Source organism: Bos indicus x Bos taurus, chromosome 16 (genome assembly GCF_003369695.1).
Source record: "Bos indicus x Bos taurus breed Angus x Brahman F1 hybrid chromosome 16, Bos_hybrid_MaternalHap_v2.0, whole genome shotgun sequence".
NCBI classification, from domain to species: Eukaryota; Metazoa; Chordata; class Mammalia; order Artiodactyla; family Bovidae; genus Bos; species Bos indicus x Bos taurus.
The window spans coordinates 6,637,406-6,658,721 of record NC_040091.1 but is presented as its reverse complement, the minus strand read 5'-3'; the positions used below and the strand labels follow the sequence as shown (position 1 = coordinate 6,658,721).

General features: G+C 34.7%; 1 protein-coding gene across 9 annotated transcripts in view; it reads right to left on the bottom strand.

The window, feature by feature from the left end:
* Window positions 1-409: 409 nt before the first annotated feature.
* KCNT2 (potassium sodium-activated channel subfamily T member 2) overlaps window positions 410-21,316 on the bottom strand; it is a 433,505-nt gene continuing 412,598 nt past the window's right edge. For 8 of the 9 annotated variants that reach the window (XM_027564397.1, XM_027564399.1, XM_027564402.1 and 5 more), the window contains 2 exons: window positions 11,273-11,357; window positions 410-3,026 (listed from right to left, as the gene is read on the bottom strand). In XM_027564397.1, the coding sequence (XP_027420198.1) occupies window positions 2,915-3,026; window positions 11,273-11,357 (197 nt within the window). In that variant the 3' untranslated portion in view covers window positions 410-2,914. Of the gene's footprint in view, window positions 3,027-11,269; window positions 11,358-21,316 lie in introns of those variants that run through there. The other variant, XM_027564405.1, reaches the window with a different exon arrangement.

Below are 21,316 nucleotides of genomic sequence, written 5' to 3'. Positions count from 1 at the left end.
TGGTTTTCTCTAAGCACAATTTCTCTGGCCTTTAAATTACTATTTTGAGACATTATCCTCTAGTTTTTAAAAGAAAAAAAAATTTTTTTTTTCTTTTCTGGCACCTACATTGGTGTTTCTTTTTTATTTTTTTCCTTTCCTTTTTTTTCCCTTCTTTTTCTCTCTCTTCATCTCTTTCCCTTTCTATTTTTCCCTCCTTTCCCTTTGTTCACTTCCTCCTCTGTCTCTCTGTCTTTCCTGTCCTTTTTTTCTTAAGTAATTTAACAACTGTTTATTTATCACTAACTTTTCCAGTGATATCACCTTCATGTTTATATTGGTTTTGAAATATTAAAGTGACAGGGAAAAATACAACTGTGGCAAATTAAAATATAATTTGTCTACACAACTCAAGTTTTGCCAAAATAAATGTTTTCATCATCAGAAATAATTTTATTATTTATTTTAAAGCAATGTAACTGGTAGCAAAATGGTACATAGACTATAGACAGAGTCAAATCCCATAGGGTTACAAGAACTAATATTGAGTTCATATTTTATTTTCATGTGCAAGTGTAAGTAATTTAAAAAGGCAACCATTTGTTAAAAGGCTTTTATAAGTGTGTTTTTATTTTTTAAATAACAGAAAGAGTAATAAACTATCATCATTATAGCAAGCTGATCTGAATTGTGTTAAATATTAAATTTGGATTAATGTTCATAGTCAAAAATAATTATTTTAAAATTTATGAAACACATTTTTTATTTTCATAGGAAATATAGTCAGGCCCTACCTAGAGTAAAACCCTAGTCTTGGCAACCGTCATAATGCAAAAATACTCAATTTGAGATATTGGAGGAAAAAAATTTCATAAAACCTTACATTTATTCCTAAACACAACTGTAATGGGTAAAGACATCACAACTCAAAGAAACATCATACTTAAATTTCAATGTGCAAATATGAAACAAATTCATTAAATTTATTATTGTTCTCCATTACATATATTAATTCAATTCTGCCTTCAGTTTGAATAATTTCTATGTGACTATGTTTGTCAACTGTATTTCACCTGTGTTTATAACATATACACATGTATAAGCATACCATCTTTGTTTTAAGTTGTGTTTCTATTTCCTTGTTTGGTTAAAGAGAATTAAATATAGGGTCTCCCTATTTTAGGGGAAATTCTTGGTGTTCATGTTGTTCTAAACTGAGAGTAATATAAAATACTAAACAAAAACAACAACAAAAAAGGCATTTCATATACTCAAAGCCAAATTATACAATAGCTATAATCTATAATTTCACATTTTATATTTTATATTCACAGAATTATGAGGGAATATTAGATTTTATTTATTTGTTACCTTTAATCCTATTTTCTTTTTATCTGCTTCTTTGTGTAAAGAAATGATACCACCTTTCTAGCTTTAAATGTTCTACTTTCTGCTGAATTAAAATTCAAAGTAAAATTCAGAAAAAAAAATTTGGAGCAAAATATCTTTAAAAATTTTTCAGTATCTCTTTCGTGGGAATGACAACACATTCCAACTACCTTGCAAACTAAGCTCTGTGTTTTTCAACCCGTTTCTGAAGGGGACTAAGGCAATACAGGTAAGAGCACTGGAGTCATCAAGGGTCAACTTTTCTTTTATAACTGTCCAATTTTGTATGGTCTGCATTAAATTTAAATGGCAGAAACCGCCTTTTCTTTTTGGCCACACCACACAGCTTGCAGGATCTTAGTTCTCTGACCAGAAATAGAACCCAGGCCCTTGGCAGTGAAAGCACACAGGCCTAACCACTACACCACCAGGCAATTCCCCCAAGCTACCTATCTTTATTTTGCATGTTTTCCACACAATGTTAAAGTAGAGTTAAATTAGATAAAAATTTTGATATAGCATTTTTTGGAATATGATTACTTTAATGCTAAAAGCATAAAGGAGGACTTCTAATGTTTTGAAATTCTTTGCATTCTATAAAAAGCATAATTATGCTTCTTTTTAAGTATCTTTCTAATGAAACAATACTATATAGATATATAAAAAAATGTTAAAGCTCAAGATTTTAATGAAAATCATTACTTAATATTGCAGTTTCAATTTTTGGAGTAAACTTAAGTCGACAAATGTGTTTCAAGTATTTTCCCTATGTTAGGTATTCTCTTAGGAGAACAATATGTTAGGAGAACAATACATATTTGCTTTTATACTTTTCTTGGCATAAAATGTGTGTCAAACATAAAGTTAGGGAAAATTTCATGTTGTTAATATTTATTTTCGTTGGTTTTGATTTCTTCAGAGTAATAAAACATGCTGTCAACATGGCAAATTCTAAAATGGATATCATATCATATGAAAAGGCAACAAAAAGGTTAAAATGACTGAAAGATTCATATTCTAAAGCAAACTATGATTCTTACACAGAAGTCAGCCACATAAATTTATCTGTGTAGAGAAGACTAGACACAGTATGATGAGCTGTTTTTATAGAACAGCATTGTAATAGGACACATTTAATTTTAAGAGGAGCAACCATCTTTTATGTTCATTGGGATGCACCAAACATAGATTTCTAGTTTACTTTCATAAAGCCTTAATACTTTTTTAAAAATTGGCTTCTACAGTTTGCATCATTGTCAAACAAGGAAACATCAGGTTTAAATTTTTGTGTTCTGATTTAGGTTTTCAAAACCATTCCATTGATGTCTTTCAAATATTAATAGGAGGAGTACCAACAAGCAGTACTTCAAGTTTCAAAATACTCTATACTTCCAGGAGAATAGATTTTTTTAAATATGAGAGAATTGGATATATTCCAATCTAGTTTAGTTCATGCCAGCAATGCTTTTTCTTTCCTAAGATCTAAAGTTGTTTCAAGCAACATCCTTGGAGGGAAAAAAAAAAACAGTTTATTATTTTCTTTTTATCAAAGCTGAGTTTCCTCTCGAGAGTCCTGAACCATGGTGTTGCAGATGCTGTTTTTTCGACTGGGTTCACTGTTGGGTAGGTAAGCCAGTGGATCCGGTCGGATTAAGTATCTAATAAAAGAAAACAAAGTAAATGACTGCAGTAGCAACTAAAGGCAAAGCTCATCCACCCTGACACATTAGACTGTTACTTAAAGTTTATTTGTTTAGTGTTTATGTTTATTTGTTTAGTGTTTATGGTTATCAAAACTTGTCTTTATATAATGTTGGTGGAAGGACTTGCAGTTTATTTGGTCTGTAAAATTTTGCAGGGCTTGTATTATTTCTATACCTAAAAACGTTGTGAAAATGAATATGGATGAATGATGAATCATTATCGTTCAATTACAATCCATCGCCATGTTCACCTTATCAAACATTTATGTTTTATTCTAGTATTTTGTTGATCCATTCTTTTTCTTCCTTTGACGTTTTTATTTTGTATTGTGGTATAGGCAATTAACAGCGTTGTGATAGTTTCAAGTGAACAACAAAGGGACTCAGTCCTACATGTACATGTATCTATTCTCCCCCAAACCCAGCTGCCACCCAGGCTGCCACATAACATTGAGCAGAGTTCCATGTGTTATACACTAGGTCCTTGTTGGTTATCCATTTTAAATATATTGATTTATTATTTTTTACTTTGGCTATTTTTCTATCAAGGAGACCTAAATTCTAGCCATGATTATATCACTTGATTGTTCTTAGTTTTATCATTCATAACTATTAGTAATTTGATCAAATAATTTCTATAGTATTTTAATTTAAATATTCTATGATTCTAAAAAAATTAATGATTTCAGAAATGCTATGAAGAACAGTATACATAGATAATATTTTAAATTAATTAACCTAAAATTCAGGTTATGCTATATTAAGGAATTGGACAAAAAAATTATCCTTAATTCACTCTATTAATAAATAGGTAAATGTTCATCTGCCAAACTCACACATTTCAATGTTATAATTTGTTTCAAGAAGCATGGTTTACTTCAAACTGCCTAATGATATGAGTATCTGTTTTTTGAGCTTCTCTAGACTACAAGCTGGATCTGGGGATATGAAAAGCCACACTCTCTGACCCCTGCAGAGGATTTAATTTATGAAGCAGATAAAAGGATGAAAAAGAAATTCCAAACACCACAGAAAGATGAAAAGAACAGCAGACAATGGGGGAATGTTTTATTGAGGGGGTTAGGTTGATGTCACTCCAGGTAGAAGTGGAGTGGAGATGGGACTGAGAAAAAAGTTCCATCCCAGGGATGGCCTTGGGATGTTGAGAAAATGAGTTGACTTCAGAGGACAGGTTAGACCAGGAAAGGACAAGAGATGAATTTACAAAAGAACCTAGAAAGATGCTAGTGAAGGACTTTCAGCTTCAGGATAAGTTTCCATCCCTGTTCTAGAGGCAGTGGGAAGCCATGAGCACTTGGAAGTGAGGTGGAAAGTGAATACATGTAACACAGCTCCTAAAATGTCTTGTTCAGGTGCAAATGCAATGAGTATTTCATCACTTTGTAATAATGTTAGGAGTCACACAAATAAATGGAGAGACTAACTTAAAAGTGGGAACTATAATGAAGATTTGTACTTCTCTTAAAGACCAAAAGGAAGATATTCATAAATATGTCCGAATTAAAGGACATATTTATGAATATTGGATCATAGATGTTCTTTGCTTTATTGACAAAGGCCAAAGCCTTTGACTGTGTGGATCACAGCAAACTGTGAAAATTCTAAAAGAGACGGGAATACCAGACCACCTGACCTGTCTTCTGAGAAATCTGTATGCAGGCATGTGAAGCAACAGTTAGAACCAGGCATGGAACAATGGACTGGTTCCAAATTGGGAAAGGAGTACATCAAGGCTGCATATTGTCACCCTGCTTATTTAACTTCTATGCAGAGTACATCATGAGAAACGCTGGGCTGGAAGAAGCACAAGCTGGAATCAAGATTGCTGGGAGAAATGTCAACAATCTCAGATAAGCAGATGATACCACCTTTATGGCAGAAAGCAAAGAGGAATTTAAAAACCTCTTGATGAAGGTGAAAGAGAAGAGTGAAAAAGCTGGCTTAAAATTCAACATTCAAAAAACAAAGATCATGGCATCGGGTCCCATTACTTCATGGAAAATAGATGGGGAAACAATGGAAACAGTGAGAGATTTTATTTTCTTGGGCTCCAAAATCACTGCAGATGGTGACTGCAGCCATGAAATTAAAAGATGCTTCCTCCTTGGAAGAAAAGGTATGACCAACTTAGACAGCATATTAAAAAGCAAAGACATTACTTTGCCAACACAGGTCTGTATAGTCAAAGCTACGGTTTTTCCAGTAGTCATGTATGGATGTGAGAGTTGGACCATAAAGAAGGCTGGGCATTGAAGAATTGATGCTTTTGAACTGTGGTGTTGGATAAGACTCTTGAAATTCCCTTGGACTGGAAGGGGATCAAACCAGTCAATTCTAGAGGAAATCAGTGCTGAATATTCATTGGAAGGACTGATGCTGAAGCTCAAGCTTCAATACTTTGGCCACCTGTTGCAAAGAACTGACTCATTGGAAAAGACCCTGATACTGGGAAAGATTGAAGGCAGGAGGAGAAGGGGCTTACAGATGATTAGATGGTTGGATGGCATCACCAACTTGATGGACATGAGCTTGAGCAAGCTCCAGGAGTTGGTGATGGACAGGAAAGCCTGGCATGTTGCAGTCCATGGGGTCACAAAAGGTCAGGTAGGACTGAGCAACTGAACTGAACTGATGTCCTTTAATGAAAATGAGAAGAGCAATTTAAAGCACTGTAGTCTTATTTTTTCCTATTAAATGAAAGTTGAAATTCACGTACTTGGATCTATTGACTGGATTTTGTTATCCATGCACCTGCTGTATAATTACTGTGAATATCAATAGCATGGTAGATCAATGAAGAAAACTAACAGTGCCCATTAAACTTTTTATCGCCATATCATCTAGTGATTCATGGTTCTTTGAATCAAATTAATGTTGTGCCTTCAATTAAAATGAACTTTTGAATGTGGTTCTTTAGAAAACCATAAATAGTTTGGGTATAATCTGTTATCCCCTGAATTCATTGATTTGGCTGCAAAAGTCCCCTTCCATATTATAATCACTACTAAACTTATGAGTCTAATAAAACAAATTTCTTGAATGTGCTTTTTGTACATCTTGTCACAGTAGCTTTTTTTTTTTTTTTGCTCTAGTTATCCTAAAATTTAATTATCTCAATGCCCCAAATATAGAGAATGGCAAAGAAGTCTTTTTTTTTTTTTTTAAATAGTAGTCAATTTGATGTTTTAGCTTAAAACTAATACACATAATAGTATCTAAAAGGCAGAAAATCCCATGCCTATTTTTCCTATATATATTGTAACATCCATATTTTATTTTTATGTTTGAGTTTTTAAAAGTTTTAGGAATTATTTTGAGTTACAAAATCTATTTGATAGAAGGTTAGGTACATATACTCAAAAGGTTAACATGATCTTACCATTTCATGACATATAATCATGGAAAATAATCATATTAGTCTCAAAAAACTTATGACTTGTTATGAAATCAAAATAAGGTATGATTAATTTAAAAATATATGTATAATTGAAACTTTGAAAAAGAGGCATACAAAAGTTGGGACTACATGCCAGACTGGATAACTAATAAAAATTGCCTGATTTTATGGATCAAAGGAGGAAAGATATGTGTAAATATGGACACAAGAAAAACAGAGCAGTTTTATCATATTTTAATTACATACGAAGTGCAGTCTCCAGAATGCACAGTTGAAAGCCAGGTGCATCACAAATAAGATATTTTCATCTAACTTAAAGTGCTCCATAAATTCATTATCACTACTGGATATAACAGCTGCCTTAAGACAATTAGCAGCTGGAATTATCATCATCTGATTCCTCAAAGTTCTAATATGTTAACTATCAGATGGCAAAAAGGAAAAAAAAAGACATTATTATACTTGCTAGCTGTATCTTTGATGCCTTATATAAAATCCTTTCACACTGATTTTGGGTCAGAGTTACTTCTGCTGATGTTATTTTTCTGAGAAGTTTTTGAAGCACATTCGTCTTTTGGCCCTAAAACTGAGTACTACTACTCAATAGGCCAACATTCATTCTTCTTTTTCTTCTTTAAGTATCTTATCTTTTAAAAAAATAATTCTTTTAAGTTTCATTCATTTAGAAGATGAAAAAATAACTAAATTCTACGTAGAACTAGCTTCTTTCCAAAGCTCAGAACTATATCCCCCTAAGCTTTCTAGGTATTTTTATTAGCGCATTGAACAATGCATCGAAACCCCAGCTCCTCATCTCTCTCTCCTCCTCACCCAAAGACTTCTCTTTTCTGCTTGGAAAAGTGCCTCACCATCTTAACTTGTTTCAGTTAAAGAGTAATTTTTTTTTGTTTGCAACCACATAGATTCTAACTCTTAAAACCATGTGAGAGCCATTATTTTCCAATTCCCAGAACAATGAACAAGTTTTACACTTGGCCTCCATAAATTTATTCCATAGGCTTTTGCCTTTACAACCCTCATCCAGATGTTATGACAGAATCTTATCTCCATCCTGCCAATCAATTCCATTGCTTCCTAGACAGCTCTTTCAAAAAAAGAAGAAAAAGAAAAATGAACCCTTTCAATCCCAGCTGAAATCTCCCAGAAAACTGGCAACATCTACAAGTAAGCTTCTAACTGGTAGCATATTGTTAATACCAACTTTAGTTCTAAACCACTTGGCATGGATCCACTTTATGCTCTGCATCACAGAATGTCCTCACACTTCCTAGTCACTGGCCTTATTGCTTATTTTCCTGGTTATAGGCATACACATCCTGTGGACCTAACACCCACCAATTCTTTTGAATCTTTGGCATTGGTTTTACGTCACTAATACAATCTGGAGTTAACTACCTTGTGTAAGCAGGCCTTGGTCTAGAAACACCTTAGAACCCTGGATCTTGGGGGCAGCTTCTCATAAGGAATTTCTTTCCTAGGCTTACATCAACAGCTGTCAAAATGACTTTTCTAAAATTGTGCTGCTTTCTTGCTCATATAACCAAGTGCTCTTATTACCTAGAAGATTGAGTATAAATTCTTTATTTTCTAATCTAAGGTCCTTCCAAAATCAGGTTTAATATGCTTCCAATACTGTGAAGAACTGACTCATTTGAAAAGACCCTGATGCTGGGAAAGACTGAAGGCAGGAGGAGAAAGGGATAACAGAGGGTGATGTGGTTGGATGGCATCACCGACTCAATAGACTCAATAGAGTTTGAGTTGGCTCCAGGAGTTGGTGATGGACAGGGAAGCCTGGCGTGCTGCAGTCCATGGGGTCACAAAGAGTTGGACTCAACTGAGTGACTGAACTGAACTGAATATCATGTTTAACTAGTTATTAGCAATGCAAATGCTAACAATACAAAGCTTTTACTCTGGTCACACTAGGCTCTGTAGTATTGCCAGCTGGCACACATTATGTGATGCCTAGGTACTGCATTTTCTCAAGCCACCTCCATGTTCTGGAATGATCTCTCCTCTCCACCTGCACAAATCCTATCTACCCTAAGAGTCTAGTTCAAGTCCTCCATCTTTATAATCAGAGTAACTCACAATGATGCCTTCTTTCCTGAGTTTAGAAAAACACTATCTCATTTAATCCATGCTTAACTCTTGTGAAGAAAGGGAAAATCACTAGACCATTCAGGTATGACCTAAATCAAATCCCTTATGATTATACAGTGGAAGTGAGAAGTAGATTTACGGGCCTAGATCTGATAGATAGAGTGCCTGATGAACTATGGAATGAGGTTTGTGACATTGTACAGGAGACAGGGATCAAGACCATCACCATGGAAAAGAAATGCAAAAAAGCAAAATGGCTGTCTGGGGAGGCCTTACAAACAGCTGTGAAAAGAAGAGAAGGGAAAAGCAAAGGAGAAAAGGAAAGATATAAACATCTGAGTGCAGAGTTCCAAAGAATAGCAAGAAGAGATAAGAGAGCCTTCTTCAGCGATCAATGCAAAGAAATAGAGGAAAACAACAGGATGGGAAAGACTAGGGATCTCTTCAAGAAAATCAGAGATACCAAAGGAACATTTCATGCAAAGATGGGCTCGATAAAGGACAGAAATGGTATGGACCTAACAGAAGCAGAAGATATTAAGAAGAGATAGCCAGAATACACAGAAGAGCTGTACAAAAAAGATCTTCATGACCCAGATAATCACGATGGTGTGATCAATGACCTAGAGCCAGACATCCTGGAATGTGAAGTCAAGTGGGCCTTAGAAAGCATCACTATGAACAAAGCTGGTGGAGGTGATGGAATTCCAGTTGAGCTATTCCAAATCCTGAAAGATGATGCTGTTAAAGTGCCGCACTCAATATGCCACCAAATTTGGACAACTCAGCAGTGGCCACAGGACTGGAAAAGGTCAGTTTTCATTCCAATCCCAAAGAAAGGCAATGCCAAAGAATGCTCAAACGACCACACAATTGCACTCATCTCACACGCTAGTAAAGTAATGCTCAAAATTTTCCAAGCCAGGCTTCAGCAATATGTGAACCGTGAACTTCCAGACGTTCAAGCTGGTTTTAGAAAAGGCAAAGGAACCAGAGATCAACTTGCCACCATCTGCTGGATCATGGAAAAAGCAAGAGAGTTCCAGAAAAGCATCTATTTCTGCTTTATTGACTATGCCAAAGCCTTTGACTGTGTGGATCACAATAAACTGTGGGAAATTCTGAAAGAGATGGGAATACCAGACCACCTGATCTGCCTCTTGAGAAATTTGTATGCAGATCAGGAAGCAACAGTTAGAACTGGACATGGAACAACAGACTGGTTCCAAATAGGAAAAGGAGTTCGTCAAGGCTGTATATTGCCACCCTGTTTATTTAACTTATATGCAGAGTACATCATGAGAAACGCTGGACTGGAAGAAACACAAGCTGGAATCAAGATTGCCGGGAGAAATATCAATAACCTCAGATATGCAGATGACACCACCCTTATGGCAGAAAGTGAAGAGGAACTAAATAGCCTCTTGATGAAAGGGAAAGTGGAGAGTGAAAAAGTTGGCTTAAAGCTCAGAAAACGAAGATCATGGCATCCGGTCCCATCACTTCATGGGAAATAGATAGGGAAACAGTGGAAACAGTGTCAGACTTTATTTTTCTGGGCTCCATAATCACTACAGATGGTGACTGCAGCCATGAAATTAAAAGACGCTTACTCCTTGGAAGGAAAGTTATGACTAACCTAGATAGCATATTCAAAAGCAGAGACATTACTTTGCCAACAAAGGTCCGTCTAGTCAAGGCTATGGTTTTTCCTGTGGTCATGTATGGATGTGAGAGTTGGACTGTGAAGAAAGCTGAGCGCCGAAGAATTGATGCTTTTGAACTGTGGTGTTGGACAAGACTCTTGAGGGTCCCTTGGACTGCAAGGAGATCCAACCAGTCCATTCTGAAGGAGATCAGCCCTGGGATTTCTTTGGAAGGAATGATGCTACTGAAACTCCAGTACTTTGGCCACCTCATGTGAAGAGTTGATTCATTGGAAAAGACTCTGATGCTGGGAGGGATTGGGGGCAAGAGGAGAAGGGGACGACAGAGGATGAGATGGCTGGAATACATCACTGACTCGATGGACATGCGTCTCAGTGAACTCCAGGAGTCGGTGATAGACAGGGAGGCCTGGCGTGCTGCGATTCATGGGGTCGCAAAGAGTCGGACACGACTGAGCGACTGATCTGATCTGATCTAACTCTTGTGACAAAGTCATGCTATATAGATCACACTTTTAAAGCAGCACTTTAACACTTTTATAAACATGCATAATACAAATTACTACCATAGATCCCTTCCTAATAAAGATTTTGACCAATTTTACCTTGGCTTTGAAAAGTCTAAGGGATTTAGAATTAGCTAGTGTGGGATATTTTAGGTTTTCCTTTGAACTTCTTTCTTCTTTTTATTCCACAGATTTTCTATCATTTGTCCAAATGTATATGTGCTCAGTATATTGAAAACAAAATTCAAGCTGTCTTCTATACCTCTACCATCCTATGATGCTTTTGTATAGTACGACACACAGCAATACACAATGCAGTGCACAAAATGCATTTGTTTACTGAACACCAAAATTAGACTCTGATTTTCTAAGTATTTATATCACAAGAATAATATGAGGCTTTATGGGGAAATAAAAATATAAAGCTAAATAAATCTGTGGTTTTCTGAAAATACAGGCCTTATGTAAGCTACATCAACTTACACAACATCATTCAGCTCCAGTCTGGTGTCTGGAGATGGGTTTATCAGGATGTAGGAGAGAGTATTTTGATGATCATTCATTTCATCTAGAAGATAAATAAATGCCAAGTTAGTTATACCACTTACAGAAAATTATGGGAATTATTGCAGAGCATCTTACCTTCAAACCACATAGCTGTCAATAATAACTTGCTACAGTTTTTCTCACAGCATGACTGTTTATATAACTTCGACTATTTTCAAATTACTGTCACTGGAAATATCTGACAGGTACTCATTTTTTGTTCTAATAGATGTTAAAAAATAAAGTATCTAATTCTGTTCACAACAACCACAGTTAAAAGCTACCTTGTAAGCTATTACGCTAATGCTTTTTTTAAGTCTAAAAAAGTATTTCTATTACAGAAATGGCTAGACAAGATGTTTACTTGATTTGCTATGCTTTAATAATTATAAAAAATTGTGGTTATAGATGGCCATCCCAGACAGGAGCATTCATATGGAAAATACTGCAGAAAAAATCATCTAATGACATTGTGTTTTAAAAAACACAACAGATATGTATCTAAATAGCTTGAAAACCCTAAGTACATTTGACTTCCTTACATAATATGTCTGATATAAAATGGTAGTATTCTGGAAGAATGCAGAGTTCTGTGGATCAGATTTAACTGTAAGTTTCAAGGGGAATGTACCACTGGATCATTTGCTTTTTCCCTAAAACAATTCATATTCTAAAAATAAACAGCTATGCCCTCTAAGTTTTGTCAATTCACTCTGAAGACATCATCAGACTTCAAGTTTGGAGAGTTGACTTGACATTGGAAAGGAAAAGAAAACATTTTTGGGATTGAGGTTTTATAGTTTCCAAGGCTATGAGAAGGTGTAAATACAGAGGCTTGCGGATACATAGTCAATAAATATTAATCCTCCCAAGGGTAAAGATTTTAAGCTGGAAGGGCACTGTATCAAAACCTGCTCTAGAGCCGTAGTCCTCTCTAGCTACTTCGGTTAAGATAAGCTTGGCTCCTAAAAGTGGTATTAAATTTTCCAGTTTCATCCAAAAATCTAAAACTATATTTCATACCAATAGAGATACATCAACATGAAAATAACTGCATAAAATTAAAGATAATTTTTAGGCCAATACATATGATTCTAATAATTTTCTACACTGGAAAATATATATTATTTTCATAAAATAATATCTACCACAACGTGCTTCTAACTAGAAACCTGTCATTGGACTGTGAAAGATAGTATTTTCAGTTATGATCTTTCAAGTTGATATGCAGATGTGACATTTTTAAGTCTATAAATAAAAATTCTTATCTTACAAGGCAGTTAAAATGCAATATAATTGAAGCCTCCAGTAAGTTTGCCAGTAAAATTATTATAATCATGAGATTTTCAAATTAATATTCAAATAAAGGAATATATTCAATTGCATAACCCCAAGGAAGACACAAGGAATTGTATCCTGCCATGGGGGTAAGGTTGCCAGGCAAAATAGAGAATGCCCTGTGAAATCTGAAATTCAGACTAAAAATGAACAAGTTTAAGCATATTTATATACCATATATTGAATGTAACATGCTTGTACTAAACATCATTTGTTGTTTATCTGAAATTCAAATTAACTAGGCATCCTATATTTCTTTTTGCTAAATCTGCCAATCATACTAGGGGGTGTATGGTTTCGGCTAATTTAAAATGCTGGAGCTTGGAATTCCAATGAGTATATGACAAGCTTACTCCAAATAAGGTGTGATTTTACCTCAAAGCATATTGTACTGGCAGGAGATTACCAGAATCCTTTTTTTATACAGAAAACAATTTTAATGTATGTATTCTTCTTGAAAAATTTCTCCTTTGTATGAATTTTCACATAGGCTAAACAAAATAACAGCAGTTAATACTGCATCCTGGAGACTGAAGCATGATGCCCTGAAACATAACAGGTCATTAGAAAATCTCCACCTCATTTGGCTCTCAACTACCATCTAGTTGATAACATGAAAAAGTAAAATAAATACACTTCTGTACAAATTCCAAAAGGTTTTGGAAAGACCTTATTTATTTATTTTCATTTTAATTGTTAAATATACTACTTTAAGAATTTCCCAAGTGCTTCAGCGGTAAGGAACCCATCTGTCCATGCAGGAGACAGTCAGGCAGATGCCCTAAAGGAGGGAATGGCAACCCACTCCAGTATTCTTGCCTGGGAAATCCCATGGACAGAGGAGCCTGGTGGGCTACAGTCCAGTCCATGGGGTCACAAAGAGTCAGACACGACTCAGCAACTGAGCACGCATACTACTTTAAGCTTAAAGGTACTTCACCTGAAGTAATATCTGAGATTGAAGAAAAATGTATTGAACATATTATCTGATTTAAAAATAAGTGTGGTTTTCAATTTTGCTGCCATCCTCTAGTACTCCCAAATGACTTACAGGAGGCATTTTTATCATTAGTTGTTCATAATTTATCACATGATTTTTGTTATTTTGTTCTCCAGTTTGCTCATTTAATAATGTTAACTAGTCATGATTGTGCTTCCCTGGTGGCTCAGATGGTAAAGAATCTGCCTGCAATGTGGGAAACTTGAGTTCAGTCCCTGGGTTGGGAAGATGCCCCGGAGAAGGGAATGGCTACCCACTCCAGTATTCTTGCCTGGAGAATTCTATGGACAGAGGAGCCTGGTGGGGTACAGTCCATGGGGTCACAAAGAGACACAACTGAGTGAATTTCACTTTCACTTTCAGGTATGATTAGTCACAAATAATCCTAAATCTGGAGACAACAATGAACAAGACAGGCCAAGTCTACAGATTCACCTATAACAAGTTAGCTGTAAACATTCTATATGATTTTAAGCATCTTATTTGAGTTATCTTAGGATATTCATTAACATTTTGTTGAAATTCACTAATTCCAAATGCACATGCAATGAGTTTTGACACTGTATAGAATAATGCAACCTTTACCATAATTATGACATAGAACATTTCTATAATGACAAAAAGTTCCCTCCTGACCTTTTGCAGTTAATTCCTTCCTTTCATGCCCCAACTTTAGAATCACTGATTTCTAGAAACATTCACTCTGCTAGGATCTTACAGTGTGTTTCTGTAAGGCTTTTTCTTCCCTTCGTGAAATCTTTTTGTTGAGTATCCAAGCTGTTGCATGGATCTACTTGAATATTAATGCAGTCATTCAAGTTTTCCTTAGAATCGTGATTACATAAAATATAATTATATGCTTTTACTTTTAATCTATTTCTTTCTTTACATTTTAAGTGTTTCTTTTGGACAACATAAAGCTGGGTATTGCTTCTTTTAATCCCATCTGATGACTTCTGCCTCTTAAATGAAATGTTTGAAAAGTGAAAGTGAAGTTGCTCAGTTGTGTCCGACTCTTTGCAACCCTGTGGACAGTAGCCTACAAGGCTCCTCCGTCCATGGGATTCTGCAGGCAAGATACTGGAGTGGGTTGCCATTTCCTTTTCCAGGGGATCTTCTTGACCCAGGGATCAAACCCGGGTCTCCTGCATTGGAGGCAGACATTTAAGCTCTGAGCCACCAGGGAAGATAGTTGAAATGTTTAATCCATCTATATGTAATATAAATATTAATATTGTTGCTGTCACGTGCATATCTTTGATACCCCGTGGACTGCAGCACAACAGGCTTCCCTGGTATGAAGTATCAATATAGTAGGATTTAAATCTACCATCTTGCAGTTGTATTTCACTTGTTCCAGATGTTCTTTGTGCCTCTTTCTTTTTTCTCTGCCTTCTTTGGATTAATTGAAGTTTTACACAGTTCTTCTTATAATCATTCCATTTTATTTGAAACATTGGTTATCAGTTATATCTCTTTGTTTTCCTTTTTTGTAGCTTCTCTAGGTCATTGGTTGGCAATTGCTTTTAAAAGAACCAAATAGTTAATATTTCAGACTTTTCAGGCCATATGAGCTCTGCTGTACTTAAACTTTTTCAACTGGAAAGTGGAGGCAGCCATAGAAAAGGCAAATATCAGTAAGAATGATTACTTTTATTTTTTCCCAAAACTGGCATGCTACCATTTCCTGTCCCTTGCTCCAGGTCTTAAAATACACAGCTTTAATTTTTCAGTGTCTACTCTTAAATAGCACATCACTTTACATGTAATTTTACAAACTTGCGTGTGTGCTAAGTCACTCCAGTCATGTCTGACTCTTTGCAACCCTATGAACTGTGCCTTCAGGCTCCTCTGTCCATGTGATTTTCCAGGCAAGTGTACTGGAGTGAGCTGCATGTGCTCCTCCAGGGGATCTTCCCCAACCAGGGATTGAATCCATATCTCTTATGTCTCCTGCATTTGCATGCAGGTTCTTTAACAATAACACCAACTGGGAAGCCCTTAACAACTTTACTATATTCTATTTCTTCCTTATTATTTATTATTGCCACACTTTTTTTTGCTTCTATATATATATTATAAACCTTACAGTGTTTGTCATAAATGGTAAATAATTTTTGAACAAAATTTTTAAAATAGAAATGTATCTTTTACATTTGCCCATATGCTTACTTATTTTGTTTAGATCTATAGTTCCACTGGCATTATTTTTCTTCTGTCTTAAGAATTTCTTTTAACAATTTCTTTCATCCTGCAAGCTGTTGTTGACAAATTTTCTCAGCTTTTGTTTTTTAAACCTGTCCTTATTTGCTTTTAGTTCAGAAACATATTTTTACTATGTATAGTGTATTAGGTAGACTATTTTTTTCAGTACTAGAAACAAGTTTCTCAGTTGTGATTTGGTTTGAGAAGTTTCTGACATGAAGGTCTCTACTGTCCTTATGTTTGTCTCTTCCTTATGAAATGTCTTTTTTCCTTCTGCACTTTTTGAGGTATTTTATCATTGACTTCCAGCAATTTTTTTATATTGTGTCTTGGCATTATTTTATTTGTTATATTTATATTGTTTGAGCTTCACTGAGCTTCTGGGATCTTGAATAGAGTTCCCACCAAATTTGGACAAAAAATGTTGATCATTAGTTCTTCAAATATGCATTCTCTTCCTCCTGTTATTCCAATTATGAAATTACTCCATATTATACCACATGCAGCTAGCACCACTTTTTCAAGCCTTTTACTTTTTCTTTTCTTCTTTATTCTGCATTTTGGATAGTCTATTGCTATGACTTTATGTTCATTGATGTTTTTATTCTGCAGTAGCTATTTTTATGTAAATCCCATGCAATATGCATTTTACTTGGAAAATATATATTTTTCCAAGTAAAATATGGAAAAGTAAAGTATTACAAATTCTAACCTATATGAGCTTCATGTCTTCAATTTTTCTCCTTATTATTCTGTTTTCCTCTACCATGTTGAACATATAGATCATATTGTATTATAATAACTACCTCAATATTCATATTTTATGAATCTGTTTCTGTTGACTGATATTTTTTCTACTGGTACTGGTCATATTTTCTTGTTTGGGGTCCATTTATATGACTTTCAGATTGTAAAAGGCCTAAATCATTTGTTAACCTTTTCTCGGGTAACAAAATTATATGCTGATTTTTTCCAACACCTGTACACTATTGGTTTATTTTTTTTCTAGTTGTTTAAATTGAGGCTATAAACAATCATCATAATTGGAAACTTCTTCTTGTTGTTTCAATGCATTTAGAAAGCTCATTTTTGCTCTCATTGACTATTTATACAAACTCATAATAAAATGCTGAAATCATAAACTGTTGAAAGTAAAATGTTCATTCAACTAATTAAATTTTTTCTCAATGACAAAAATATTTTATTTTATTCAAATGTCCACATTTTTCTTAGACATATGCCAAAGCACAATATTTGATTTCCAGGTGTAAGGATAAAATGCATGTATTATTAAGTGCAATTAAGTTAACCGTGGAGTTAAATTATGTAAAAATATCGACATCATTGAGAAATTAATGTTCTGGGAAGGTCATGATACAACTCCATGAAACAAAACTTTACAGTTTTACTTTACGGAGGTATAGAAAATTCATTGCAGAAATAATTGCGTTTACCATAAATCAGTTATCAGCTCAGCAGTTACCTCTTTTGAAAGCTTCATTACTTTATCTATTAAGGAAACTGCTGAGTTTGTTTCTTTCTATTAACATTCCATATACAGAATGAGATTAACATAAAACCCCTGGTTTTATCCTCCTGTGTCTGCCTCCTTGTGAGAATGGGTCAGTTCTGGAAATACAGAATAACATAAAATCATCCTTTTCTGGAAATCTATACTGGCAGTATAATGATTGTACATATCAATATATTTTACTCATACTGGGAAATGGTAAATTATATATTTCACAAAACAGTAAAAATTCAGTATCTGTCAGTTTCTTTTGAAATAATAAATTATTACTTACATCATTATAGTGATCTCAGATACTTATATTGGCTTTCCTGGTGGCTCAGACGGTAAAGCGTCTGTCTGCAATGGAGGAGACCTGGGTTCGATCCCTGGGTTGGGAAGATCCCCTGGAGAAGGAAATGGCAGCCCACTCCAGTATTCTTGCCTGGAAAATCCCATGGACGGCAGAGCCCAGTAGGCTACTATCCATGGGGTCGCAAATAGTCGGACACGACTGAGTGACTTCACTTCACTTCACTTCAGATACTTATATTATTCCTCCCATGTGCTAAATGTTGTAAAATATTTCAGAAAAATGTCTAACTTTGGTGCCTTTCCCTTTTTGGTAATATGTTTCAGGACAAATTTATAATCTTTTACTAAAAAATGTACTTGACCTATTGATTAGAATTTGGGGGAATTTTTAATGAAAACACATGAAAATGATCAATGATTTATAAAAGAGTCTGAAAATAGAAGTTGAGGATATTATTATTACTATTACTGCTACCACCATCACAATATATATCTTAGGTTTGGGTGGGAATAACAATTCTTTCTTATTGATTTTGCCTGTTTCTATCCCATAAAGAAGAGAATGACTAAGAATTAAAGTCACCATGATAACTATAAAAACCAGCTCTTGCTTAATCTGTTAATTATTTCAGGCAAATTATAAACTTATTTAACATAGAAACTAAGGCTTCCTGATGGATGTAATGAAAGCCACATCTAACTAGTAGTTACCTCTGTCACTTAAAAGAATTTCTTTTTTCCCCCATTGACGTTCCTTTGTTTACTAACAGTATGAAACAAAGGGATCCACGTCAAAATCAGAACCTGCAGCACTGGTCATACCAGGGACACTTACTTGCCAATTTATAATGGCAAATACATTTATATAATATATAAACTATATAATTATATATATGTAATATATAACTATATATATAAACTATATAAATATCAAATATTTAGTGTGTCATTTTAATAGTTAAGAATATTTCAATAGTTATTAAGAATAATTTTAGTGAGTATCAGAGCCAAAGAAATTGTTGAAGAATGATGCCAGTTATTAACACAAAATAATGATTGTATATGTATATCTATAGTACAGCTTATAGATTGAAGAATCTTTTGTCCTTTGCATTCTATTATTTTATATCACATCTCTTTGGGAAAACCTGATTACCTTATTTGTTGGTTAAAAAAAAACATGATGTTCAGGGAGACAGTGACTTATCCAAGGACACATGGCCAGTTAGTATACAATACCATGAAATTTGAGGTAAGTTTTTAAAATTATATTGAAGATATTTTCCAAAAAAAAAAAAAATCAATAAAAGACAAGCAGAATTTGTAGGTCATCACATTAGTTAATTTCTCAAGATATGCAGGTTCTCATTCTGTCTCCCAAACCCTTGAGGCCAGATGTGCTCCACTAGTAACTTTTTTAGATTTAGGGCACAGAATGTATTTCATGTAATATTCTCAGTTGGGTCTGAAGCAGCAGGGTTCATATTTCTGCAGCAAACATACGAATATTCACAATAAATTTGATCAAAGATCCAAATAGTTTCAAGCAGTTTGGATCAACTTCTGTGTTTAAACAAGTTTTGGTGTCAAACCTACTTAAAAATTCAGTATGCAGAAATTTTGGATTTTAAAAGTACAAGTAAGAGATTATATACCTGTAATCTAACTAATGTCCTTTGGAGGATAGGCATATGTTGATCTTAGACAACAACATGCACAAGCATTTACATTATTTCAACCTAACCTGTAGAGACAGGCTATATCAGGAAATATTAAAAATTTATCCTCTGTTTTTAAAGAATTACCTTTCTTTTGGAATTGAACATGATAAAAAAAATAAGTAAGAGATAATCTGTGCCTTCAGGAAGCAAGGTTACTTGTCAAAAGTTAACAATTTAGTGACTTTTTAGATTTTAAGCATTTTTCAGTGTTTATGATTTTCTATTATTTGAGATATAATTAAATTTTTCTTTAAACAGTATAAAAATAACATTTCTAATGTATTGTTTATAAAGCAGCATTGTTCTGGAAAGTTTGGTAATTTTTCAGAAAGAGAAAGAAGATCTGGGAAAGGACACTGCTGAAGACAGATGAAGGAAAGTAAGAATCCTTTCTATCTGGTAGTGTCTCAGCAAAGGGGTAGAGAAGAAGTGAACTGAGAGCAAACATGAGGTGATGATGCAAAGACATGGAATGTAATTAGTAGATAAAAGAAAACACAGGAGACAAATTGAGGAGTAAGGAGTGTGTGTGCGCACATATGTGGACTTGTGTTTGTTTTAGGATTAAGGGAAGAGGCCTGATTTCCTTAGAAGAGGAACTAAGAGAAAAGAAAGGGAGAAATACGACATATTAGGAGAGGGGGTTTAGATAATAGAATTTGGATTTGAAAGAACTAGGAAGAAGGACTAAAAGTAGAAGGAAATAATCCTTTCTTTTCATCTGAAACAAACAAGTTAATTATAAAATTAATTCAGAAGAAGAAATATCTAAATATAGCTAAGCAAATACTGACAAAGAAGAGTGAAATGTCCCTAGCCCTACCAGATATGAAAATACACTATAAAGACTGAAATTAAAACAGTGGGTGATTTTTGTCAGAACAGGCAGACAGACCACTGTAACACAATAGAAAGTCTAGAAATAGACACAATAACATGTATGAATTTGAGATCTGCTAAAAGCAGGATCTAAAAATCAATGGAATGGGGTGTGCATTTTAGTAAATGCTATCACATAACTAAAGGCTTCCCTGGTGGCTCAGATGGTAAAGAATTCACCAGGAATTTGGGAGACCTGGGTTCGATCTCTGGATCAGGAAGACCCCCTGGAGGAGGGCATGACAACCCACTCCAGTATTCTTGCCTGGAGAATCCCCATGAACAGAGGAGCCTGGTGGGCTACAGCCCATGGGGTCACAAAGAGTTGGGCACAACTGAGCGACTAAGCACAGCACAGCACATTATATAACTCAATGTAGAAAATTATCTTAGAAAATACAAAAATGTGTTCCCTTGCCTACCAAATATACCAGGATAATTTCCAAATAGATCATATATTTGAATGCAAAAGGTGAAACCAAATAAGTAATGAAAAATGTGGAAGAATCCCCCTCTAAATTGGAAGAGAGAAAGTTCCTTTTGATCTACTCAAAATAGATCAATAATAATTTAAGCAATTTAAAACTTAGATTAAAATATTAAATAACAGGAGTATAGGAAAAAACTAGTCTGAGAAAGAAATATCTGCAATTAGTAGCCACAGTTCTAATTTACCCAATGCGTGTGTGTGTGTGAGTACTCAGTTGCTCAATAGTGTCCTACACTTCGCGACACCATGGATTGTGGCCCACCAGGTTACTCTGTCCATGGGATTTCCCAGGCAAGAAACTGGAGGGGGTTGCTATCTCCTATTCCAGGGGATCCCCCTGATCCAGCAATGGAACCTACATCTCTTGTGTCTCCTGCATTGGCAGGTTGATTCTTTATCTTTAACCACTACGCAACCTGGAAAGCCCCCTCTAAATTATTAAAAACAGAAATAAATCTATAAAATTGGCCAGAAATGAAAACAATTCACTGAAAATGACTCTTAATCACATGAAAAGATGCTA